The 27,592-nt window shown below is 42.0% G+C and overlaps 1 protein-coding gene across 3 annotated transcripts in view; it reads right to left on the reverse strand.

Moving 5' to 3' along the window:
• Positions 1-500: 500 nt before the first annotated feature.
• Positions 501-27,592, reverse strand: part of LOC112225881 (stress response protein NST1) — a 51,363-nt gene continuing 24,271 nt past the window's right edge. For 2 of the 3 annotated variants that reach the window (XM_042307332.1, XM_042307331.1), the window contains exons 5-10: positions 6,585-6,681; positions 5,631-5,708; positions 4,872-5,065; positions 3,610-4,660; positions 3,354-3,519; positions 501-3,106 (exon numbers count right to left, since the gene is read on the reverse strand). In XM_042307332.1, the coding sequence (XP_042163266.1) occupies positions 3,374-3,519; positions 3,610-4,660; positions 4,872-5,018 (1,344 nt within the window). In that variant the 5' untranslated portion in view covers positions 5,019-5,065; positions 5,631-5,708; positions 6,585-6,681 and the 3' untranslated portion in view covers positions 501-3,106; positions 3,354-3,373. Of the gene's footprint in view, positions 3,107-3,353; positions 3,520-3,609; positions 4,661-4,871; positions 5,066-5,630; positions 5,709-6,584; positions 6,682-16,741; positions 17,223-17,504; positions 17,665-27,592 lie in introns of those variants that run through there. The other variant, XM_024389988.1, reaches the window with a different exon arrangement.

Here is a 27,592-nt window from a genome sequence, read left to right on the forward strand (position 1 = left end):
TTGTTCTGACATTTCACATTCTTAAAATAAAGTGGTGATCCTAACTGACCTAAAACAGGGAATATTTACTAGCATTAAATGTCAGGAATTTTGAAACTGAGTTTAAATGTATTTGGCTAAGGTGTATGTAAACTTCTGACTTCAACTGTATGTAGGGCTGGTTATCAAGGACGTAATGGAGTCCAGGTGAGTGTCATAAGGCACGTAACAATGATGACAGGTGTGCGCCATAACGAGCAGCCTGGTGACCTAGAGGCCGGAGAGGGAGCACACGTGACAGCTATGGATATTGATTACTGCATTGTTGGGCTTGGAGCTTGCAAGAGATGCATTTCACTGTACTTGTGCACGTGACATTAAACATTTTAACTTGAATTCACCTTAGTGGACAACTCAACCAAAATGTAAATCAAAACTAGACGTTGAACTGAGGTCTGTGCCCAGTGGGTAGCTTCTCTTACTTCACAACACAAAAAGCAGGATATAAGCTCACAGCCAAGTACACTTTCTCACATATGTTTTTTTTATAATCATATCAAAATAGAATTAAGTGGCAATTATCACAACATTCATTTTTTGATAACTCAAAACAAAACAGACAATAACTAATTACAGTTGAAAGAAGGCATTCTGGAATATGCCACATTTTCTATATTTGGCTGGTAGTTAGGTTATTTGAAGTGAGCAAACTATACCAAGGTGACCTGCAGTTGCCCACATACAAGCACTGAGCTTCTTTGCTTGACACATCTAACCCATGCTGATTTTATTATCTGAAACTTTTATCAGGGAACTTCTTCTCTACAAATTGTAGTGTTAGATTGTTCACCAAATAGTTTTACTAAACTTCCTTGTAAAATCCATAGGATACTAATAAACAAAGCTCGAAACCTTTTTTTTTAGGACAACTTACTGTTAATCGATATTAAATGTCAACATTTTGTAGCAAAGGGGTGTTAAAACTAGGATTACTGTCACACTGTATGATTTCTCCACAATCCCTGCTTTAGCTGGGTCACGATACTGCGGTCTCAGTCTGGGGCATGTTTGTGTGTGCTGTCACAAACTGACAGAGAGAGTGCATAGGTCATAACTCTCTGTGTTAAAAATGACAATGGCTCCTATTCCAGTACCCTTGCTGTGTCTGTCTGCCTTTATTAAATAAAGTAACACACAGACTCAGGGATACACAAGGTCTGATTCTCTACTGTTCCCTATGCAGACAAGGACTGGTTAGCAATGAGCATTGTGAATAAGGGACTACCTGACTTATGGATTCATGAGTGTTAGTGATCAAACACATAAATATGATTCTGTTCACATACTTACAATTACTCTAACACTCAAACGGGCATACACACTCAAATTCTACACACGCTTGAGCACAGACATGCACACCCACATTGACACACAAAGTTATACAACGACACAAAGTCATTACCATACAGACAGTGAATGGCAGGCAACAGACAACACCTTTTCCCTTTTCAAAGCTTTTCATTGTAGTTACATTGGGCTCAATTCAATTTAGGGCTGTCAAATCCGTAAGTGGCTCCCGGCATTATACCGAAAGTCTCATTAACAGAAATGCTTTGCAGCCTGGAACACTGAGTTATAATCTACACTTTGAATAGGATGATAGAAATCCTAATGGTTTGTTTTTAATTTGAGTGTAATTATTTCTATATAGACTACACTTTATTTTCTGACTTTGAGACAATTTGATGGCGCCAATCCTCCTCTAAAACCGCCAAAACATCCGCTATGCGGCTGTCTGCTATCGTCAGATAATGCTTGATCTGATTGAATCTAGACTATGGCCTGTGTGCACAAAGGCTGACAGCTCAAATTATATTGAGACCTGAAGAGCGGTCGATATTTCAACCCCCAAAATGCTTCATATGTAGTGATCCTATTGATAATGAACACAGGAGACCTATGTGATATAAGGAATAAATAATGTTAAAGATGGACATAAAGGTGTAACGCAACCCCTGTATAGCACCTTGCGTCTTTAACCACACTCTCCGAAAGAAGTGCAGAAGCCTCAGCTGAACATGAGAATGCAAACCTGTGCATTAATTGTTGATGGAGTTCCAGTGTTTCAGATCAAATTAAATACAATTAAATATCTTTATAGAAAATGAGATTCGACATTGTGTAACTATTGAGACATGTAATATCTTTGCTGTGTAGTTGGAACATATAGAGCAGCTTAAGTACAATGTAGCGATACTGCTCGCATCAGTCAAGACTACCAGTCATTCCAACAGTCTTAGCTCATATAAATGTCATCATTTCTTGCCCATTGTCCCTGTAATATCTGCCCGCCATGGTATTTTCCTGGTCCTCTACCAGTGTATCCTTTCTAGTCGGAAAAAGAAAATGTATTCTTCCATGTCGGAACCCAGTGAGCAACATTTTTGAAATATGTACTTTTGAAATATATTTTCAACCAAAAACACGTATTTTCAGCATCTCCTGCTCATAGAAAAATGGGAGATTTGGACGGACATTAAAAAAAATGCTCTCTCTCCTCTCGTTGACAAGCGTGATCAGTCCACTTCTTGGGAGTTATAATGAACCATGCCTCGGAAGAGCATACAAAGAGTTTTTAACCGACTTGATCTCTACGGACCGGAGTGGTTTTACTACGCTGTTGAAAAGTCATGAGGGAGGTCCAATAGCGCTGTCCAGCAACAGTCCGACATCCTTGTGAACGTTCCAACGTTCTTCCAGTGTTCCAATGATATCTCCCAAAGTCCTAATGTTGTTTGAATGTTCTGTTCCAACGTTCCACTGTTCTTGATCCGACTAGGGGAACATCTTGTTGTTAAAAGGAGATCATCTTTTCAGACAAATCAGACAAATGTTGATGGATCACCTCAGCCTCGTATGTATTTACATCCCATTCTTCTTGTCCCATATTTCTTTCTGTCCAAGGGTTGTTTTGCGTTCACCAGACAATCATTAGTACTATTAGGGAATACCTCACGGTCACAGGATGGGCAGGTTACTGACACATGAATATTAACTCATAAGAAAGGAATTAACTGCTCGGCGTCGCCACTGGATTGTCCAGAACAAAGACCGAGCGCCTCACTCCCTGGATGAGAAGGAGAAACAGATATATATTTTTAAATGGTCACATTCTAGACCAGGCTCGTAGTTTTTGTATATGAATATACACTTTTCTTTGGAAAGTATTTGAAAGGATTAGGAAAGTATTTGAAAACTGTGTGTAAATACTTTCCCCCAAAAAGTATTTTAAAGTGTTGGTATTTGAAAGTACTTGGAAAGTATTTGAATGGGTTTGGAAATATTTATGTTAGAACGGATAGAAACTCTCTTACCTGCAGAGAGATTGTAGGTTCTACATTAGCATTGCTCTCATTGCAGCCTTGCTGATGCGCTTGCGGTTGTTCTTCCTCATTCTCTTCCTAGGTGGGCCGGGCCGAGCAGGTGGCCGGGGACCAGCCAGGTCTGAGGGCGCTCGCGTTGAAGTGGGCGACACTGTGTCTGGGAGAACAAGAATGCAGTTTGGAATACAATTTAAACTGAGAAACATAAGTCCAAAACACATGCTAGCTCACAATGTTCTCTGTCTACCTGTTCTTTGTGTGGTGGTTTGAGTTTGATGATGTTTATGATTAGGCCGAGGGTACTTCTGCTCCTCTTCTTCTTGCTGTTGTTTCTGTTGCTCCCGTCTCAGGTGCAGTCTCACCTTCTCATCGTCCAGTCTCCTGTGGAGTAACAACAGCTCCTTCCTCTCCTCCAGCTTCTCCTGTTCCAGTTGGAGAGCGTGCTGGAGCCTCCTCTCTGAATCGGGGGTCTCATTGTCTTTACGTCTTTGATCGGCTTCCTCAAGGGGAGGGAATCTGCTCTCGGGCCTCTGATTGGTTTCCTCCGTAGGATAGAATCGCTGTTCCATTCTTTGATTGGCTCCCTCTCTGCTTTTGGTTTCCTCTGAGGAGGAGTTGGTCCCATGTCGCTGTTGCTTTGATGTGTTGGTGCGTAGTGAGGGACTCTGTGTTTGTGTGGGTTGTCTATGTGTCTCCTGGTCTCCCACCTCACTGAGACTCAGACTTCCCTGCTGCCTATCTCCCCTACTGACATTACCCTCAGTGATGTTAAATAGTGTGTCCCCTCGTGTCTCGACCCCGTCTTTCTTCTCGTGGTCAAGTTGTGCCATGTCGATGTCCATTGCGGTTGTAGTGACATTGACACTACTACTGTCTCTCCCCTCCTCCATGTCATCGTGATGTCGACGTTCGGTCCACTCCTTAGCTCCCAGCTGGCTGGTGGCATTAAGTACCCACTGAGAATCCATCTTGTCATGGTCTAGCCCATTGCCCCCTTTCCCCGCCCCTGCGTCTGAGGAGGTGTCCTTGGGGTTCCAGTGCTGGTCCAGCAGGTCTTCCAGCAGGATCCTCTGGTTGTGCTTCAGCTCATCTCTGCGGTGCAGCTCCTCCTTGGATCTGGCCTTGGCTGGATGCCCCTCTCCTTTGTTGTCTTTCTGCTGTCTGCGGGGCGTGGACTTCTTCTTGGGGATGGCCGGGGGGCGAGGGGCGGGCTGGCAGCGACACTCCACATGGTCGTGGACCGAGACGACGGCCTTGGAGTAGTTGGGCCGCTTCTCCACGTACTGGATCTTCATCACCTAGTGCGGAGGAGGTGTAGGAGATTAGCTCCGCGGAAGTGCAGAATTCAAAATGACTAAACCGCTTAAAAAAAAAAAAATCATGTAATGACTAACCTTTTATTTGACCAGGTAGGCCTAAGTTAGCTGTGAACATTCTCTACAGAAACAACCTGGGCAAAAGTTTCAGGGTAGGGGACATGGGTTGAGATGGGGGATGGTGTATATGTACCTGTAGGTGCCTGGTGTGCGTCAGCACGGGGACACACTGCAGGCTCTTGGTGTTGCAGCAGCCGGAGCATCGCTGTACCTCTACACAGGGAGGCCACAACATGAAGTTGGCGTTGCTGCGGTCCAACATGGCACGGGTCACCTCCATCACCTCTGTCCTCACCTTACATAGCGCCTGCTGAGCCGGCTGGGCGTCTGAGACAACAAAGACAAACAGACCATTTAAAACGTCTTTTTTTTAAAAAGTCACATATAACTTAAAGGTTTCAGAAGATGGGACAGTGTACATTAATCAACATATCAGACACATAATTGTAAATGTGCTGGAGTTAGCCTCAGGCTTAATGTTAAAAGCATACCCTCTACACTGCTCAGTGCCTACAAAACAGCCAGCACATAGGCCTCAAAATGTAGAAAACATTTAGTTTACACTAATTATACTTACACTGTTTATATTACTTATGCTGTTTAAAGAAATCACATGCTATTGAAACAGTGTATGCATGAGTCTCCATACTGTACTTGCTGCAGCTGAACTATTTGGAGTGTAACTTGGAGTTGCACGTCGTATTTGTGTTTGTTCAGCAAATAACTAATGAATCGGTGACATACTTTAGATGTTTCTTTACCAAAACATGCATTGCGCAACTCTGTTTGGATTAGATACAGCTGTCCAAAACCACCCAAGTCAACATGAGTGACGGAAATATGTGGAATTATAGCCTAGTGTCAGAGAAATATGAGGAAGGTGCAAACTCACCCAGACTCCTTGGTAGTCGGTTGCTAGTGTTGTTGGAGTGTTGTCCACTGGGCAAAAAATGTTCCGAAATATCCTCATCTGAGAAAAAAAATACACTCCGATATTAGTTTACAGATAGAATCAACTCATTACTTCAATTGTTTATTGTTATGACTTTTACTCTGTGTGTGTGTGTGTGTGTGTGTGTGTGTGTGTGTGTGTGTGTGTGTGTGTGTGTGTGTGTGTGTGTGTGTGTGTGTGTGTGTGTGTGTGTGTGTGTGTGTGTGCTCGCACGCGTCTGTGTATGGTGCATGTGTGTGTTTATGAGATAGTTTGAAGCATTGTTTATGTTTAACTTCCCTGTAATATATGTCTGTGTGGGAATTTGTTTCTGTCATAACCTCATGTTTGTATGTTTTTGTACCTTGAGATGTTGAATACTTCACTCTTTGTTTCTCTTATCTCGTTGAGTTTGTATATACTGTTTACTGTGTGTGATGTTCGCTATTCAATGATGGGAATCAAATCTGGGCAATATGTGTATCTATTTAAGAAGTCTTTCTGCCCTCTGTGCCCCTGTGGGTCTGACGGTTTGTCTGTTAGTCAGTCTGTGAGATTCTGTTTGTAGTATTTTACTGTGTGTGATTTTCGCCTGTCCCTGTTGGGAATGAAATCTGGGCATCATGTGACAAAGTTTTCATTATTTTTCCCTCAGTCTCTGTTGGTCGGGTTAGTTAGTCTGAGAGAGCCTCCATCTCTTGGCGTGACCAGTGTGTCTGGTTGGCTTGTGGTCCTGTACGGCTCAGTTGATAGAGTATTAGGCTTCGGAAACCAGGATGTGGGTTTGAATCCCGGGGCAACCCATACGTTAAAATATATGCACCTATGACAGTAGGTCTCTTTGTAAACAAATTCTGCTAAATGGCATATGCATGTTGATGAGTATCAGTATAGTACAACGTTAGAGATATTTACCTACGGAGTCACTGAGCAGCAGCAGCTGCAGGTCCTCTATGGAAGAGATAGGGTTGCTCCTAACCAGCTCCACCAAACCTGGAGGGAGAGGATCCCCCTGAGAGAAAGAGATAAGACAGGAATAAAACTAGATTCTCCCAAATCCGATATTTTCTCAGCTTCCCAATTTATTCTGTGTAGATACGGAAGCAAAGGGACAACAGCAGTGGTTAAGCTCCCAAGTGGCGCAGCGGTCTAAAGCACTGCATCTAAGTGCTAAAGGCGTCACTACAGACACCCTGGTTTGAATATAGGCTGTATCACAACCGGCCGTGATTGGGAGTCCCATAGTCGTCCGGGTTTGGCCGGTGTAGGCTGTCATTGTAAATAAGAATTTGTTTCTTAACTGACTTGCCTAGTTAAATAAGTACTTTTTTTATTTCTACATTTTTTTAAAGTAAAAATACTTTAAAGTACTACTTAAGTCATTTGTGGGGGTATCTGTATTTTACTTTACTATTTCTGAAATGATTTACTTTTACTTCACTACATTCCTAAAGAAAATAATGTGCTTTTTACTCCATACATTTTCTCTGGTTAGGGGGTAACCCAACTTACCCCCCCTAATCATAAATGAAACAAGAGGATGAAGGAAATGGCTGCTTGGATTCACAATGGCCACTAAGAGGGGGTGAATGACTATTGGCCTCTGTCACCTCATCTGCTACTACTTAGGGGTCACAGGAGTCAGGAAGGGTTCAGGAAGTAATGGGGGATGGAGTGATTGAGAGGAGGAGGAGGAGGAGAGGTGGATCAGAACAGAGAGATGGACATCAGGGGGAATAATGGAGGGGTAGATGAAGAAAGGAGAAGAAGTTGCATCGATGGAGATATTAACTCTTGCTAGCTGGGTCTACCACTGTTTGACCTATTGGGTTCGAATCCTGGGTCTCCTGCACACCACAAAACTGGGTTAGCCTGTTGAGCTAATGTCTAGGCATTAATTCAGGGAGCTAACACAAGCCTCTGTCTGTTGCATTAATTCATTCAGTTTCTTGTGAGAATAAGCCGAAGCCCTTTGGGGAGCGCTTTGAGGAGGAAGAAGCCATCCGTGAATGGCATTCACACACTATTCATGTACATACCATTGACTTTTCCCCATTGTTGTTGGGCACTGCACAAAGTCAAGTCATACAAAAGGAAAATGCCATGAGTTAAATTAACATCTCTATTTATGTAGTGATGCCCCTGAGGAGCCATCCCAGTGATTTCCTCTCCTTGGCCCCAGTCTAAGGCTGAGGCCCTAAAAGCACCTACTTCCTTAATGCACTACTTTTGACCAGAGCCATATGGGCCCTGGTCAAAAGTAGTGCCCTCTAAAGTGAATAGGGTGGCATTTGGGGCGCATTCAAATTGTGCTGGCTGCACACTACGGTCTGGGCCTTTGTTCATAGGGTGGCCACTGTCATGGCGATTTGTGTCTGAGCAGGAAAAATGAAATAAACACTTTACCCCGTGCAACTGCTAAACAAACCTGACGTAAACAGAAAATCATAACATTTACCCTATAATACCATAGGAGTCCAGGAGTTACTCTGGTCCTAATTTGGTGAACTCTAAATCAAAACTCTAAATCACATGCACGCTCGCACACGCGCACACACATACACACAAATAAGCATCTGACTGAGTCACGTGGAAGTTCTGGAACAGTCAGTGTCTTCTAAAATCTACGGTCATTCTGCAGATCACGCAGGCTCAGACAGGCACTTATTTTAGAGCGTTCATACAGTAGATCTCCATCTCTCTGAACAGAGACAGGCCTAGGTTGCATCTCAACTGGCATCGTATTTCATACATCCTGTAGTGCACTAATTTTGACCAGACCCCTATCGGACTTAAGTAGTGCACTAAACAGAGAATACAGTGCCATCTGGGAAAAGCCCTAGTGATGTTTCATGGGAAGTGGGTTGAGCTGAGGAATGCCAGGTACAGGCTATAGGAGTAGAGAGGTAAGGAGTAATGATACATAATTATGGGTCTAGTTTTTCTGCCTGCCAGCATGCAAGTGTATATACACACACAAAAAATACAAATGCACAAACGCACACACACACACATACGGGTGAACATGTGCACACTGCACATTCTCACATGCAATCCCTAAAACCATGCCTATGAGCACATGGTTGATGCATATGTTTATAGGAACACACACAAACATATTCAGACATTACATTATACAGCTAGACTCCATTCTGTGGGATATATATACATGACTGAGCGGTTTCCTTTATCTCCGGCAAGTGAGTTAGGACACATGAATCTATTTCATTTCCGGGACACACTTGTGGACTTGTTTACATGCTGCTATGCGGTTAGTTGTTTTTACTTTTTAATTCTTGTTTAATATATACATTTTTTTCCCTAGCTGGACTTTTTTCATTCAACTTTTTCACCCCGGATGCTTTATCTGGACATGGTTCTATACGACCTCCACCAGCCAAAGCTAAGTAGTAACATTAACATTATGCCTTTTAATTGTAGTCGCTGTGCTCATAATATACGGGAGAACTATCGCCTTATGGTGAGGATAGCCGTGCTGCAAGCCCAGCTTCAGACGCAATCGTTAGGCAAGGGTAATTTAAGTGTAGGAAAGGATGAAACAGCATCTGTGCCACCAATAAGTACAGACAGTAGTATAAATCCCCTCGCACAGTCCCTGCAGCTGGACAATTATCTCATGGCTTCTGGAGGGAAATGCTGTAGGAATGCTCAACCGGTGTTGCTCATTCAGCCGACAGAAACTTTCAACCGGTTCTCCCTATTAAGCAACGATCCGGAGTCATAGGCCGAGCCTTCTCTGGTCTCTCCTCCACCTGTTACAGGTTCTGAGACGCCAAAGCATCCCACCATGTATCTCTGACAAATTGAAAACCCTAGTCATTGGAGACTCCATTATTACCCGCAGTATTAGACTTAAAAATAATCATCCAGCGATCATACACTGTTTACCAGGGGGCAGAGCTACCAACGTTAAGGCTAATCTGAAGATGGTGCTTGCTAAGGCTAAAACTGGTGAGTGTAGAGAGTATAGGGATATTGTTATTCACGTGGGCACCAACGATGTTAGGATGAAACAGTCAGAGGTCACCAAGCGCAACATAGCTTCAGCGTGTAAATCAGCTAGAAAGATGTGTTGGCATTGAGTAATTGTCTCAGGCCCCCTCCCAGTTAGGGGGAGTGATGCGCTCTACAGCAGTCTCACAACTCAATCGCTGGTTGAAAACTTTTCTGCCCCTCCCAAAATATAGAATTTGTAGATAATTGGCCCTCTTTCTGGGACTCACCCACAAACAGGACCAAGCCTGGCCTGCTGAGGAGTGACGGACTCCATCCTAGCTGGAGGGGTGCTCTCATCTTATCTATGAACATAGAAAGGGCTCTAACTCCTCAAGCTCCACAATGAGAGAGTGCAGGTCAGACTGTTAGCCAGCCTGCCAGCTTAGTGGAGTCTGCCACTAGCACAGTCAGTGTAGTCAGCTTAGCTATCCCCATTGAGACTGTGTCTGTGCCTCAATCTAGGATGGGCAAAACTAAACATGGCAGTGTTCACTCTAGCAATCTCACTGGAACAAAGACCTCCTCCATTCCTCTCATTATTGAAAGAGATTGTGATATCTCAGATTTCAAAATAGATCCCTCACTTCCAAGGCAGTTATAGTCAATGAACTAATCACTGATCATAATCTTGATGTGATTGGCCTGACTGAAACATGGCTTAAAACTGATGAATTTACTGTGTTAAATGAGGCCTCTCCTCCTGGTTACACTAGTGACCACATCCCCTGCGCATCCCGCAAATGCTGAGGTGATGCTAACATTTACGATAGTACATTTCAATTTACAAAAACAAAATTACAGCATTTTTGTCTTTTGAGCTTCTAGTCATGAAATCTATGCAGCCCACTCAATCACTTTTTATAGCTACTGTTTCCAGGGTTCCTGGGCCATATACAGCGTTCCTCACCGAGTTCCCTGAATTCCTATCGGACCTTGTAGTCATGGCAGATAACATTTACATTTTTGGTGACTTTAATTATTCACGTGGAAATGTCCACAGACCCACTTCAAAAGGCTTTGGTTTTGTCCAACATGTCTAGAGACCTACTCACTGCCACAGTCATACTCTGGACCTAGTTTTGTCCCGTGGAATATATATTGTGGATCTTAATGTTGTTCCTCGTAATCCTGGGCTATCAGACCACCATTTTATTACGTTTGCAATCGCAAGAAATAATCTGCTCAGACCCCAACCAAGGATCATCAAAAGCCGTGCTATAAATTCTCAGACAACCCAAAGATTCCTAGATGCCCTTCCAGACTCCCTCCACCTACCCAAGGACGTCGGAGTACAAAAATCGGTTAACCACCTGACTGAGGAACTAAATTTTACCTTCCGTAATACCCTAGATGCAGTCGCACTCCTAAAAACAAAAAACATTTGTCATAAGAAACTAGCTCCCTGGTATACAGAAAATACCGAGCCCTGAAGCAAGCTTCCAGAAAATTGGAAGGGAAATGGCGCTACAACAAACTGGAAGTCTTCCGATAGCTTGGAAAGAGAGTACCGTGCAGTATCAAAAAAGAGCCTTCACAGCTGCTCAATCATCCTATTTTTCCAACTTAATGGAGGAGAAAAATAACAATCCAAAATGTATTTTTGATACTGTTGCAAAGCTAACTAAAAAGCAGCATTCCCCAAGAGAGGATGGCTTTCACTTCAGCAGTGATAAATTCATGAACTTCTTTGACAAAAATATCATGTTCATTAGAAAGCAAATTACGGACTCCTCTTTAAATTTGCGTATTTCTCCAACGTCCTGAGTCTGCACAACACTGCCAGGACCTAGGAACAAGACACTCAAGTTTTTTTATATTATATCTCTTGACACATTGATGAAAATAGTCATGGCCTCAAATCCTGCATACTGGACCCTATTCCAACTAAACTACTGAAAGAGCTGATTCCTGTGCTTGGCCCTCCTATGTTGAACATAATAAACGGCTCTCTATCCACCGGATGTGTACCAAACTCACTAAAAGTGGCAGTAATAAAGCCTCTCTTGAAGAAGCCAAATCTTGACCAAGAAAATATAAAAAACTATCGGCCTATATCGAATCTTCCATTCCTCTCAATTAAAAAAAAAAAAGCTGTTGTGCAGCAAGTCACTGCCTTCCTGAAGACAAACAATGTATACGGAATGCATCAGTCTGGTTTTAGACCCCATCATAGCACTGAGACTGCATTCGTGAAGGTGGTAAATGACCTTTTAATGGTGTCAGATCAAGGCTATGCATCTGTCCTCGTGCTCCTAGACCTTAATGCTGCTTTTGATACCATTGATCACCACATTGTTTTGGAAAGATTGGAAACCCAAATTGGTCAACACGGACAAGTTCTGGCTTGGTTTAGATCTTATCTGTCGGAAAGATATCAGTTTGTCTCTGTGGATGGTTTGTCCTCTGACAAATCAACTGTACATTTTGGTGTTCCGTTTTAGGACCACTTTTGTTTTCACTATATATTTTACCTCTTGGTGATGTCATTCGGAAACATAATGTTAACTTTCACTGCTATGCAGGCAATACACAGCTGTACATTTTGATGAAACATGGTGAAGCCCCAAAATTGCCCTCCCTGGAAGCCTGTGTTTCAGACATAAGGAAGTGGATGCGGCAAATGTTTTACTTTTAAACTCGGACAAAATAGAGATGCTAGTTCTAAGTCCCAAGAAACAAAGAGATCTTCTGTTGGATCTGACAATTAATAATATTACGGGGGCTGCGTCTCAAATGAAACGGTGAAGGACCTTGGCGTTACTCTGGACGCTGATCTCTCTTTTGACGAACATATCAATACATATCTGAACATATCCATCTACGTAACATTGAAAAAATCTGAAACTTTCTGTCCAAATATTATGCAGAAAAATTCATCCATGCTTTTGTCACTTCTAGATTAGACTACTGCAATGTTCTACTTTCCGGCTACATGGATGAAGCACTAAATAACCTTCAGTTAGTGCTTAACACGGCTGCTAGAATCTTGACTAGAATCCAAAAATGTGATTATATTACTCCAGTGCTAGTCGCTCTACACTGGCTTCCTGTTAAGGCTAGGGCTGATTTCAAGATTTTACTGCTAACCTACAAAGCATTACATGGGCTTGCTCCTACCTATCTTTCCGATTTGGTCCTGCCATACATACCTACATGTACGCTGCAGTCACAAGATGCAGGCCTCCTTTACTGTCCCTAGAATTTCTGAGCAAGAGGATAAATAACAATATGGGGATGAGGTAGTTGGGTGTGCTATTTACAGATTGGCTGTGTACAGGTACAAGCTGCTCTGACAGCTGATGCTTAAAGTTAGAGGGAGATATAAGACTCCCGTTTCAGTGATTTTTGCAATTCGTTCCAGTCATTGGCAGCAGAGAACTGTAAGGAAAGGCGGCCAAAGTAAGTGTTGGCTTTAGGGATGACCAGTGAAATATACCTGCTGGAGCGCGTGCTACGGGTGGGTGTTGCTATGGTGACCATTGAGCTGAGATAGGCGGGGCTTTACCTAGCAAAGACTTATAGATGACCTGGAGCCAGTGGGTTTGGTGACGAATATGTAATGAGAGCCAGCCAACGAGAGCACACTGGTCGCAGTGGTGGGTAGTACCCACTTGAGTGGTGGATGGTAACCCACTCAACCCACTTGAGTGTCCGGGTTGGCGCCCCCCTCGAATTTGTGTCATGGGGGAGATCTTTGTGGGTTATACTATCCCTTGTCTCAGGGTAGTAAGTTGGTGGTTTGAAGATATCTCTCTAGTGGTGTGGGGTGTGGCGGCTGTGCTTTGGCAAAGTGGGTGGGGTTTTATCCTGTCTGGTTGGCCCTGTCCGGGTGTATTTTCGGACGGGGCCACAGTTTCTCCCGAGCCCACCTGTCTCAGCCTCCAGTATTTATGCTGCAATAGTTCGTGTTGGGTGGCTAAGATCAGTCTGTTATATCTGGAGTTATATCCAGTGTCCTGTGTGAATTTAAGTATGTTCCCTCTCTCTCTCTCTCTTTCTCTCTCTTCTCTCAGAGGACAGTGCCTCAGGACTACCTGGCCTGATGACTTCTTGCTGTCCACAGTCCACCTGCTGCTGCTCCTGTTTCAACTGTTCTGCCTGCGACTATGGAACCCTGACCTGTTCACCGGACTTGCTACTATGTCCCGGGCCTGCTGTTTTCGACTCTCTCTCTCGCTACCGCACCTGCTGTCTCTAACTCTGAATGATCGGTTATGAAAAGGTGCTGACCTGTTGCACCCTCTACAACCACTGTGAGTATTATTATTTGACCCTGCTGGTCATCTATGAACATTTGAACATCTTGGCGATGTACTGCAATCTCCACCCGGCACAGCCAGAAGAGGACTGGCCACCCCTCAGAGCCTGGTTCCTCTCTAGGTTTCTTCCTAGGGAGTTTTTCCTAGCCACCGTGCTTCTACATCTGCATTGCTTGCTGTTTGGGGTTTTAGCCTGGGTTTCTGTATATCACTTTGTGACATTGGCTGATGTAAAAAGGGCTTCATAAATACATTTGATTGATATAGATGATTGAGGGAATTCCCTGATGGTATACCTCAAAGACACCTCATATGATAACTAGCTATAGGCATGTACACTAATACACTACTGGATGGGAGGATGTATAGATGACAGAGAACTACTTCAACTATACGTAACAATACCTTCTAATCAATCCTTACTGACACCTCCAACAACCTGTCCTCTGGGCAATTCATATGATTTGGGATGTTTTTTTTTGCGTCCTTCCGAGGCTGCCTCCAAAAGCCTAGTCTTTGACATGACAAATGTGGTGGACACCACACACCACTGGCAGCTCTGGGGAAAAAGACACACTAGAGGAAGTCATAGATCTGATAGCATGAAAGCAACTGAATTGCATTCAAGGAAACCCAGCAAAGAAGGGGTGCGCCGAATTTCACCCTGTTTAAACATTCATTTCCCATAACTGAAGACTGTGTGTGTATATTGTCATAGTTAGAGCTTAGTTTCACTACAGTCCCTTCCCACAGCCACTACTGCCAATTCCTGTGAATGTCCCAAAGATGGTCCAATGTAGCTCAGCTTGTAGAGTATAGTGCTTGTAATGCCAGGATAGTCGGTTAAATTCTTGGGACCAGTAGTATGTCAAATGTATGCACGCATGACTGTAAATTGTTTTGGATAAAGGTGTCCACAAAATGGCATATATACTGAGTGTACAAAACATTAAGAACACCTTCCTAACATTGAGTTGCACTCCCTCACCCCCTCCCATCTTTTGCTCTCAGAACAGCCTCAATTCGGTGGGACATGGACTCTACAATGTGTTGAAAGCGTTCCATGGGGATAATGGCCCATGTTGACTCCAATGCTTCCCACAGTTGTGAAGTTGGCTGGATGTCCTTGGGTGGGGGACCATTATTGATACACACTCTAAACTTGTGAAAAACTCAGCAGAGTTGCAGTTCTTGACACAAACCAGTGCTCCTGGCACCTACTAACATACCCCGTTCAAAGGGGGGTTCTTTTCACTTAAATATTTTGTATTGTCCATTCACCCTCTGAATGGCACATATATACAATCCAGGTCTCAATTGTCTCAAGGCTTAAAAATCCCCCTTTAACCTGTTTCCTCCCCTTCATCGACACTGATTGAAATCGATTTAACAAAGTGACATCAATAAGGGATTATAGCTTTCACCTGGATTCGCCTGGTCAGTCTATGTCATGGAAAGAGCAGGTGTCCTTAGTGTTTTGTACACTCAGTGTATATTATTATATTAAAGTTATGGCCTCTTTGGCCTCTTCTCAAGCCTATCAAAATGCGACCCTCATACTTTAATTATATCGCCTCTCTTAAAGATAACCATAAGGGGACCGGACTCACCATGGTATAATTCACCATGCACTTGACATGTGTCAAATGCAGGACGTATCCTGGGAAAGGAACTTGTAGGATACTTGCTGTGTATGCTACGATACAAAGTACATAGAATCGACTCTAGCAGTCGAGACGAAGCCCCTCTCTCCTTGAGTTAAAAAATGTTTTCCAATTCTTTTTAATGACTCAAGACAATAGTCAGCCATAGCATGATTAGAATGATTTATAGTTGTGTTGCTGTGACAAGCGCTCCTCCTATTGCTAGCCTGTCGAATATCCTGTGGACACACACACACAAACACACACATTTGGTCTTGCTTAGCTCCCAGGCATGCTTCAGGAGGGTCTGGTGAGATTTTACATGGCCTCCACCTTCCACTCATATGATGTTTATCGACAGGTTTATGAGTTTAGACATCTGGAGAGGGGCCCATGTTGATCATGAGCATGTGGACAAGCGTTGGGGAGTTATTGGGCCCAACGAATGAGCGCATCATCAGAGCATGTGCCCCAAGCGTACCACAGAAAATGCAGATTAATGGAGAAAGATTGTTATTTTCACTTTGGGATTCTGGACGATAAGAAGTTTATGTTCTGTAGATGGGTCTGCCATGTGCTGTAACTGTTCTATGGTTACCTTGCCAAGCAGGGCCCAATCGGATGTCCTCGCCATGAGGCCCTCACAGCCTGAAGTGAAACTCAGGACCGTTTCAAAATATATTTTATATAGAAGCATTAAAGCCATGAGATGAGCTTGCATAAGGTGTTTTTTAGATGATGTGCAGTTTAACTTACAAGATGCAGCTTAATTGCTATATACTTCATAATTACTCAATAATTACAAGTGCACATGTGGTTGTTGGCCACAGCCATACACTAAGTGGAGGGGTGAGGGGCCTGGTTCACAATTATTTTGTACAAAACAATATTGAATGTAACACTTTGGTGCCTTTTGTTTAGAGAGCACACAAGCCCCAGTGCAAACGTTGTTAAAATACAATGATCCTGAAATTCAACAATGGTCAATAATTGGGCCCTGGTATCAAATATGCTCAATAATGGTCCCTAATGTTAACATTCACAGTGAAATGAAACAAAGAAAATGAACTAAACAGAAAAACATATATTTGGCAACGAACCGTTGAATGGGCAATTAGACCTACATTTTTAATTAATTGACTCCGTCACATACCTCTGCGCTGCCCGACCGCAGACATGTCGCAAACAACGCGAGCAGCTGAACCCAAACCCACGAGCTCATCTTGCTGCCCAGGCTGGATTCTCCGCGATAGACCAAGCATTTATGGAAACAGCACGAGTCTCTCCCTCAGCACTAAGCGCAGGGACAGCGGCTCGCTCTGTGGAATTGGAACTCCTGGCGTTGCGAGCAGACGGACACCCACGCTTGTCTCAGCAAAGTATATCCAGTCAATTAGCAATTGTTGCCTACTCAATTATACGCTTCCCACTTAGAACGTCCACCGAGCTCGAAATTCCACTGTCAGGGGACTAGGGGAGTAAGGCGACTTTTTTAAAGATGATTTGGTCCATCTTGAATTGATGTATTAAATCCCCAAGGAACTTTTTGGTGGTGTGTTCCAAACACAATCTCCTGCGGTCGGGATGATAGTCTCAGATAGTTTGGTATCACACAATTCGAGTCAGTAAAAGTCCTAGTGTGAAATGAAAACATCAAATGTTATAGCCGATGGCTTTAAAATAAACTTCAAACATTATCCTAAAAAAATAATCAATGTAATGAGTAAAACATCTGACCAATTGAAATGACTTGCATACATAAAACAAAGCTTCCAAACAATATTATCGACTAGATCAGTCAAATGTTATTTACACATTAGTATAGGCTAATGCTAGGTTATCCCTCGAGACATCAACACTTTTCAAGTTGATTAAAATCCCTTTTAATGTTCCTTTTCCACGCGTTGTAGCCTTACATGAGGTTATTCTCTCCTTATAACGCACAGTGCGCCTCTAAGCGCAGCACAAGTGTGGTAGCATACAATGGGAGTTTGCTGTACGCTCCTTCGTCACAGGCTTATCAATAGCCAAAGCTCTCTGTGGCGCGGTGCGCGTCAGCCCTGTTCCCTCCTGATTACGCCGCTACCGCATGGGACAGGAGAGCTGATTTCCTAGAGTTTGTACAGTATCTCTCCCGCCCCCTGAAGGCAGGGCCTATATGAAAAGCACTGACTGGGCTACTGCGTCTTGAGGGAAATGTCTTAAAGGAGAAGTCTGGTATGAGTTATTGCAAGAGGTTATGTCTGCAATCATGTGTTAAAAGCTGCAATATGTATTTTTTTTGGGCGACCCAACCAAATTCACACAGAAATGTGTGTTATAGATCTGTCATTCTCATTGAAAGCAAGTTTAAGAAGCGGTAGATATGTTCTACGTGCCCCATTTCTAAGCTTTCCGTTCTTAAGTTTCGTTTTTGCATCTTTTACTTTCGGTTTTGTACACCAGCTTCAAACAGCTGAAAATATAATATTTGTGGTTATGGAAAATATGTTTCACAGCGGTTTAGATGGTACAAAGATTCTCTACACTACTCTACACTTGCTTGTTTGTCAAATAAACTGAAATTAGGTGAACTATTAGAATTTTAGCAACCAGGAAATGGCGATTTCAGCATACTTTTAATAGCCTGTTAGCACAGATGTTTGTAAGTACTGTAAAACAAATCCTGTTAATGTCATGGTTAATTACTGTATAATCAGCAGTCACATGTTTATAAACTGAATATAGTATATTACCATAAATTACATTGCATTGTGGGAAAAATGTATACTTCGGGGAAATATTTTGTGTATTTTGGAATATTACCGTAGAAAATGCTGCATTAACATACAGTAGCAGTTCACTTACTGTATTTGTGAATATACAAATAAATAGGCCAGACTTAGAGCATACAGGCAACAAAATCAAAGCAAATCCTCTGAAGCAAGAGAGAACGTTTTTTCTAATTATTATTATAAATGCAATATTTATTCTTAGTTAATTGGTACAACTCTGGCAGACTAAATATCCTGAAGCTTCTGCACATGTGCAGATCATGTTCTGCACATGTGTAATGTTCTCTACTTTATGCGGTGAGAACAGGCTACTCAGGCGAATGGTGCTTGTTTAATAAAGTTAGATCAAAGCTGAATCCATGTCTGCACGATCACATAATGATAGTATTCTACATAACAGAACCGAATGTAATAGCACAGTATAACTTTGCCGTAAGACAAAAACACCACCTCATTCAAAAGATGTGAAAGATAATTCTTCAAGTTTTACCATTAAACATCCATGCAGAATCTGCATACCAATTATTTGATCTCTATCAGTTTCATGGGGATATGAACTTAGAACTTCTTGAGTTATACACTGTTGTTTCAAAGTAGCCTACAATGTTGTTTGGAATCATGTACTGTACAGTGGGTGAATTTTAGAGCCGGTGGTGTTAACGAACTGCAGTGGTGGAAAAATTACCCAATTGTCATACTTGAGTAAAAGTAAAGATACCTTTAACAGAAAATGACTCAAGTAAAAGTGAAAGTTACCCAGTAAAATGCTACTTGAATATTTGATTTGAAATATACTTAGGTATAAAAAATATATATTAGACAAACCAGGTGCATGATTTTCTTGTTTTTTAAATTAACGGATAGTCAGAGGCACACTCTAACACTGGCATAATTTACAAATTAAGCATTTGTGTTTAGTGAGTCCGCCAAATCAGAGGCAGTAGGGATGAGCAGGGATGTTCTCTTGATAAGTGCATGAATTTGACACTTTTCCTGTCCAGCTAAGCATTCTAAATGTAACGAGTACTTTTGGGTGTCAGGGAAAGTGTAGAAGAGTAAAAAGTACATTATTTTCTTTATGAATGTATTAAAGTAAAAGTAATCTAAAATATAAATAGTAAAGTAAAGTACAGATACCCCAAAAAAACTACTTAAGTAGTACTCTAAAGTATTTTTACTTAAGTACTTTAGCATAGCCTACTTTTGGCGACATGAAAGAAAATTGCGGTGGTGTTTTTGTCTTACAGTAACGTTATACTATGCTATTATATTTGGTTATGTTATGTAGAATACTATCATTATGTGACCTTGCATACATTGATTCAACTTTGGTCTAACTTCATTAAATGAGCACCATTCAATCTGAGTAGCCTGTTCTCTACGGGTAAAAGTTGTCCTCAAGGATTTTCATGTGCCTAACTCTTTTCCGTTCATTTTTATCCTAAAATCCTCCCTAGACCTTGTCGATGACAAGCATATCCATAACATGATACAGCATCCAATATGCTTGAAAATATGAAGAGTGGTACTCAGGGATGTGTTGCCTTTGGATTTTCCCCAAACATAACGCTTTGTATTCAGGACATAAAGTTAAGTTCTTTGCCACATTTTTTGCAGGTCTACTTTAGTGCCTTATTGCAACAGGATGCATGTTTTGGAATATTTTTATTCTGTACAGGATTCCTTCTTTTCACTCTGTCATTTCGGTTCATATTGTGGAGTAACTACAATGTTGTTGATACATCCTCAGTTTTATCCTGTCACAGAGTAGTAAAGTCACCATTGCCCTCATGATGAAATCCCTGAGCAGTGTCCTTCCTCTCAGGCAACTGAGTTAGGAAGGACGCCTGTATCTTTGTAGTGACTGGGTGTATTGATTCACAATCCAAAGTGTAATTAATAACTTTTACCATGCTCAAAGGGATATTCAATGTCTGCTTTTTATTTTATTTTTTCCCATCTACCAATAGGTGCCATTCTTTGTGAGCCATTGGAAAACCTCCCTGGTCTTTGTGGTTGAATCTGTGTTTGAAATTCACTGCTTGACTAAGGGACCTTACAGATAATTGTATATGTGGTGTACAGAGATGAGGTAGTCATTCAAAAATAATGTTAAACACTATTATGGCATACAGAGTGAGTCCATGCAACTTATTATGTGAATTGTTAAGTATATTTTTACTCCTGAACTTATTTAGGCTTGCTATAACAAAGGGGTTGAATACTTATTGACTCAAGACATTTCATCTTTTCATTTTTAAATAATTTGTAAAAAATGTCTAAAAGCACAACTCCATTTTGACATTATGGGCTATATTATGGGTTGTCTCAGATATTATAACCTTTCCTTACAGTATCTGCTCATGTTTATGGAACATTTCTGGGTAATACTGCCTGTGACTCAGCAAACGTAGACTCACTTAGACTTAAACCCCAAAATAGCGAGCCAACATTATGGACTGGATGCAATGCTTACACGTTGATTTGATTTGTTGATACATCTCTATTATTGCAAATTAAAACATGTGTCACTTGTTTTATATTTTTCGTTATACTGTAGAAAGGGAAAGCGGAAAAAAGAGGAGAGAAAAAGAAAAGGGAGAAAGGAGAGAGGAAGAAGTCACAGCCAAACGAACTAGCTCACAGAGTGAGCTTCAGCAACGGGGTTGAGAAACACCACATCACTTGTTAACAGATAAGTATGTCATTAATATAATGGGAAAATAATACAGTGCTTTGCTGTAAATTGCCAGGGACAAAACCACATTGCGGTCAGGGAGGAAATGTTCATTGCTCAAAGACAGAGATGTGACTGTGTTTGGCATTTTGCGCTGAGGCTCATAGAAGCTGTGTGTGGGTGTTAGAGGAATCGGTCCCGATTGACAAACTGTTCAGTGAAACATTGTGGTTTTAAAGAGAGGGCCAGAGGTGAAGTTTGGATGAGCTAGTTTGGATGAGCTAAACTGTGTCAAGGCTGAACTCTATTCCCTGTCCAGCCTCTGCCTTTATGGACATTTGCTCTCGTATCACATCGTGATCATTGTCCTTAAACATGAGCTCAGGACAAATTTATATGAGCTTTATAATTATGTTATATTTAAATTCAGTTTCATACAGTATGTAGGGAGTCACCTTATACTTCCTCAAAGAAAGCATGCCAAACTCCACACAGCACCACACTCCATAATTACAATGGAAACACACACCATAATATGTGGTGCCTGCAGTTATGGCCAAGTTCTCCATTTGCTTTGGAGGTTGCGTTGAAAGAATATAGACTAGTTCCATAGTCTCTGCTGACCACACATGACCACCAGTAGGGCTGCTGCCGGAAGGTGCCTAATTAAAGCCTGATGAATAATATGATGCCATTGTTTCTGTTCTGCCTGCAATCGATGGAGGAAACTGAGCTGTTGAGCTAGATTATATATATATATATATGTGTGTGTGTGTGTGTGTGTGTGTGTGTGTGTGTGTGTGTGTCCTATGTACATAACGTTCACACATTTATCCAAGGCCATGAGCTGTATGGCATATCCATTATGAGTCAAGTCACTGGTGGAAGTATTAGTCATGATAATGACGGAACGAACGAAAGACAAAGAGAGAGAGAGATAAAGAGAAAGGACGAGTGAGTTCGAGAGACCGAGTGAGGGAGAGAGAGAAAGAAGAGTGTAAATTAGAGAGAGAAATAAGAGACAAGATAACCACGATAGTCATTTAATTACTGAACCGTATCATGCAGTAACAGCTGTAACATCTGTTAAGATCTGTTTGTGTAGACCATCTCGTCTGAGAGGGAGGACATCATACTTTGACCCTCAAAAGTCTCTGTCGGGGAAGAAGTAGTATTTGGGTTCTAGTGGGGGGTCAGAGTAGAGGTTTAAGAGGGGAATGGGGGGACTGAAGTGGAATACGAGTCGAGGCCTATGTTAGGGCTGGAGGTAAGAACAACACCAAAGGTTAATGGACCATAATTAGGCAGGAGGACTGACCTTAACTCAACTCTGAACTGGCCCGAGGCTCCACTGCCAACAACAATCTACACCAACCTCCCCACTCTGACGGAAAAAAGTAAACAAACCCAAAACAGGGTAGCATTTAATGCTTAGCAACATTCATATTTATGTTGATATTAAGGACATTTATATTGAGGCGTTTTAATACAGTGTGCTAGCTATTTAACCACTCTAGCCACAATGGGAAAAAGGGAATCAAAGTAAATACCAAGAGCAATGAAAAGTTATCCCGGGAACCCTTGACCCCCTTTGGATCTCAGAAAAAGCCCTCAAATATTTTAGCGAGTGCTGTCATTTCTCAATGGCCGATAAAGCTCTCTCTGGAGGAAATGGGATCTAGACAAGGCCAGTGAGTGTGAGTGTGCAAAGGTGTTCAACATTGAAGATTTAATGTAGCTGAATGCTGTTCATTTATCTGCTGTGTATAAAACTATCCCTCTTATAAAACGATCCATCGTTGTGTGTATGCGTGCATGAAATGTTCACCTTTCTGTTTTATGTTATGTATGTTACGTATCTGTATGTGGCAAGATGTATAAGAATGTACTGTACGTGTATGTTGGTATGAACGTGTGTGTGTGTGTTTTGTAGGAATATGTGTGTCCATGCTCCATACAGTATGAATGTGATGTGGTTATTAAGTTGTCACTTCTGTAGAGGATGATTTATGCCTCTCTCTCCCCTTCATGGTTTTGATGTGAGTTGTTATGGTCCCAGGTGTCTCTGTGACGCGGGCAGATGTAGGATCCTCTGTTTGATCTGAGTGCTGGTCTTGTCTGTGGGGAAATCCCTCTCTCATCAGATGCATACTATACTGTACCTGCTCCTCCATTTCCATGTCTATCCCTCCCTGGAAACCAAATACAGGCACACACTCCACTCAAGCTGCAAGATGAGAGGCTATAGCTTAAGATTTGTCTCATGAGGATTGTACAGTATGATTATTTTCTGTATTGCCAGCATTGCAGCCATCTACTAAGTATTCTACTAAACCCTGGCCTACAGTTTATGTACTCCCCCTCATCTACAATTTCCCCCCTTGGAAGATGAAAGATATACAGTGGGGCAAAAAAGTATTTAGTCAGCCACCAATTGTGCAAGTTCTCCCACTTAAAAAGATGAGACAGGCCTGTAATTTTCATCATAGGTACACTTCAACTATGACAGACAAAATTAGAAAAAAAGCCAGAAAATCACATTGTAGGATTTTTAATGAATTTATTTGCAAATTATGGTGGAAAATAAGTATTTGGTCACCTACAAACAAGCAAGATTTCTGGCTCTCACAGACCTGTAACTTCTCCTCTGTCTTCCACTCGTTACCTATATTAATGGCACCTGTTTGAACTTGTTATCAGTATAAAAGACACCTGTCCACAACCTCAAACAGTCACACTCCAAACTCCACTATGGCCAAGACCAAAGAGCTGTCAAAGGACACCAGAAACAAAATTGTAGACCTGCACCAGGCTGGGAAGACTGAATCTGCAATAGGTAAGCAGCTTGGTTTGAAGAAATCAACTGTGGGAGTAATTATTAGGAAATGGAAGACATACAAGACCACTGATAATCTCCCTCGATCTGGGGCTCCATGCAAGATCTCACCCTGTGGGGTCAAAATGATCACAAGAACGGTGAGCAAAAATCCCAGAACCACACAGGGGGACCTAGTGAATGACCTGCAGAGAGCTGGGACCAAAGTAACAAAGCCTAACATCAGTAACACACTACGCCGCCAGGGACTAAAATCCTGCAGTGCCAGACGTGTACCCCTGCTTAAGCCAGTACATGTCCAGGCCCGTCTGAAGTTTGCTAGAGAGCATTTGGATGATCCAGAAGAAGATTGGGAGAATGTCATATGGTCAGATGAAACCAAAATATAACTTTTTGGTAAAAACTCAACTCGTCGTGTTTGGAGGACAAAGAATGCTGAGTTGCATCCAAAGAACACCATAACTACTGTGAAGCATGGGGGTGGAAACTTCATGCTTTGGGGCTGTTTTCTGCAAAGGGACCAGGACGACTGATCCGTGTAAAGGAAAGAATGAATGGGGCCATGTATTGTGAGATTTTGAGTGAAAACCTCCTTCCATCAGCAAGGGCATTGAAGATGAAACGTGGCTGGGTCTTTCAGCATGACAATGATCCCAAACACACCGCCCGGGAAACGAAGGAGTGGCTTCGTAAGATGCATTTCAAGGTCCTGGAGTGGCCTAGCCAGTCTCCAGATCTAAACCCCATAGAAAATCTTTGGAGGGAGTTGAAAGTCTGTGTTGCCCAGCAACAGCCCCAAAACATCACCGCTCTAGAGGAGATCTGCATGGAGGAATGGGACAAAATACCAGCAACAGTGTGTGAAAACCTTGTGAAGACTTACAGAAAACATTTGACCTTTGTCATTGCCAACAAAGGGTATATAACAAAGTATTGAGGTAAACCTTTGTTATTGACCAAATACTTATTTTCCACCATATTTTGCAAATAAATTCATAAAAAATCCTACAATGTGATTTCTGGATTTTTTTCTCTGATTTTGGCGGTCATAGTTGAAGTGTACCTATGGTGAAAATTACAGGCCTCTCTCATCTTTTTAAGTGGGAGAACTTGCACAATTGGTGCCCCACTGTACCTTTCTACATAGCAAATTATCCAAATTTAACACTGATCCAGTGTCTATACAGGTCCACGATGTTATTGTTAAATTAACACACTGCTTAGTGTATAGCCTAATTTTCATATTTTCCAGAGTGCCTGGCCTTTCGAGTAAACTGTAGATTTAACACCATGACTGTATTTGTTAGTGACAAAGGCAATGTTTTAATTTTCAGGCCTGTGTCCACCAATTGAGATCCTAAGTGAATATGTTATCATTAAAATTATATTATTTAATACAATAAAACACATATTTAATTAGGCCTTATTTTAAGGGCCTAGTTTTACCCAAATACAGTTGCCTGAAACTCATGGTTTATAGGCAATATCAGGCCTGCAAGTCACATTATGCTGGCTTGCAAAGTGATGTATAATTCCTATTGGATTCCAGAGTGGGGATATTCAACATTTGGAATTTGTATTCACCCACAACCTGCATTCAGAATGACTGAATATATGAGACTACCTAAAGCATTTAAAATAAGTCCAAGTAACAGATTGGATTAGTTTAGAAAAATGTATGTTATTTATATTTGAGTAGCATATGATTAATTAATCAATCAATGTGCATGCAAAAACATAGATACGGAAACAAACAATTCTAAAAATCAAACTGCAATAGAGCATGCTGGGAAATAATAGCACTTGTTATTAACAGAATTCATTTAACACCCGAATCAACACTAGAAATGCTGCACTGAGCTCAGATGAATATAAAGGACAGGGTGTGAAGGCTGTGGCACTGTTCACAAATTGGAGCCTATTTTCGATGTTGGTGTAAAAAATGAAGCAGTTCACTGACACAAGTATCAGCAGCACCTGACCCCTTCAATATATTCAGAAATGTGGACTACAATGCCACTTTGGGATATCGCCTTGTTCCATGTGTTATCTATATCCACATGGAAAACTTGTTCATATCTTGTTTATTCCATGCCTATTCCAGGCCATATCATTCATTTTGGGGCTCCCGAGTGGCACAGCAGTCTCAGGCACTTCATCTCAGTGCTAGAGGTGTCACTACAGACCCTGGTTCGATTCCAGGCTATGACCACCGTCCTTGATTGGGAGTCCCATACGGCGGCGCACAATTGGCCCAGCATCGCCCGGGTTAGGGTTTGGCCGTGGTAAGCCGTCATTGTAAATAAGAATTTGTGACTTGCCTAGTTAAATAAAGGTTAAATAAAGCATTTAAAAATCGATTCTAGGTGATATCTGGCCTATTCCATGCTTATGCTGTTTCATCTTGCCCTTGATCCACGACCAGTCCAGCTCCAACTGACAGAATGTCTCAGTGGGGAGCCTTGTGGACCTCCACAGACGGATTCTCCATTAGTTTTGGGGCTAGGTTTACCACAGCACGTGCCTAGCCTGCTGATAACAGGGTATCAAATACACCAAATGGAAGGCGGGGATTCATTAGCTCAACCTTTTATGTTAGCACCACCATTACCGTTCACATGGCTCAGGTTCCCTCGCTGGATGGAGGAATGTAGCTATCTTGATAAAAATGAGAATAAAAAATTATTCGGCTAGAATTCCCGGCTGAGACAAAACCAATTCTTATGTGGATGTGTTTTCTGTATACGTTGAGAGAAGATGGGCAGGTTGTCAATTGAGCCCAAGCCAAAGCCTTATTTGCATCCAAGTAGAAATATTCCAAGTCTAGAGGTCTTTAGGATAGTGCAAAGATTACTTTGGCAGGCAATAGTTTGCGTCTCGCCCCAGGTGAGTTAACTACTGCTATAGACGAATGTGGTCTACATGCATGATTCTTATGAAACAGACAAAATGCTCATATGATTAAGTATTACTGCACAGCAGCCAACAGCAGAACTACAGTTCCTTCATAAAGTATTCATAGCCCTTGATTTACTCCACATTTTGTTGTGTTACAGCCTAAATTCAAAATGGATTAACTGGATTTTTTTTGTCTTACCCATCTACACACGATACCCCATAATGACAAAGTGAAAACATGTTTTTAGACATTTTTGCAAATGTAATGAAAATGAAATACAGAAATACAGTGCATCCGGAAAGTATTCAGACCCCTTGACTTTTTCCACATTATTTAATCAATTGATTAAATAAAAATGTTTCCTCGGCGATCTACACACACTGACAAAGCTCTAGAGTTCCTCTGTGGAGATGGGAGATCCTTCCAGAAGGACAACCATCTCTGCAGCACTCCACCAATCAGGCCTTTATGGTAGAGTGGCCAGACAGACAGAAGCCACTCCTCAGTAAAAGGCACAGCCTGCTTGGAGTTTGCCAAAAGGCACCTAAAGACTCTCAGAAACAAGATTCTCTGGTCTGATGAAACCAACTCTTTGGCCTGAATGCAAAGCGTCACGTCTGGAGGAAACCTGGCACCATCCCTTCGGTGAAGCATGGTGCTGGCAGCATCATGCTGTGGGGATGTTTTTCAGCGGCAGGGACTGAAAGACTAGTCAGGATTGAAGCAAAGATGAATGGAGCAAAATACAAAGAGATCCTTAATGAAAACCTGCTCCAGAGCGCTCAGAACCTCAGACTGGGACAATTTTGTATTTCACC

This window comes from Oncorhynchus tshawytscha, linkage group LG27 (genome assembly GCF_018296145.1).
Source record: "Oncorhynchus tshawytscha isolate Ot180627B linkage group LG27, Otsh_v2.0, whole genome shotgun sequence".
NCBI classification, from domain to species: domain Eukaryota; kingdom Metazoa; phylum Chordata; class Actinopteri; order Salmoniformes; family Salmonidae; genus Oncorhynchus; species Oncorhynchus tshawytscha.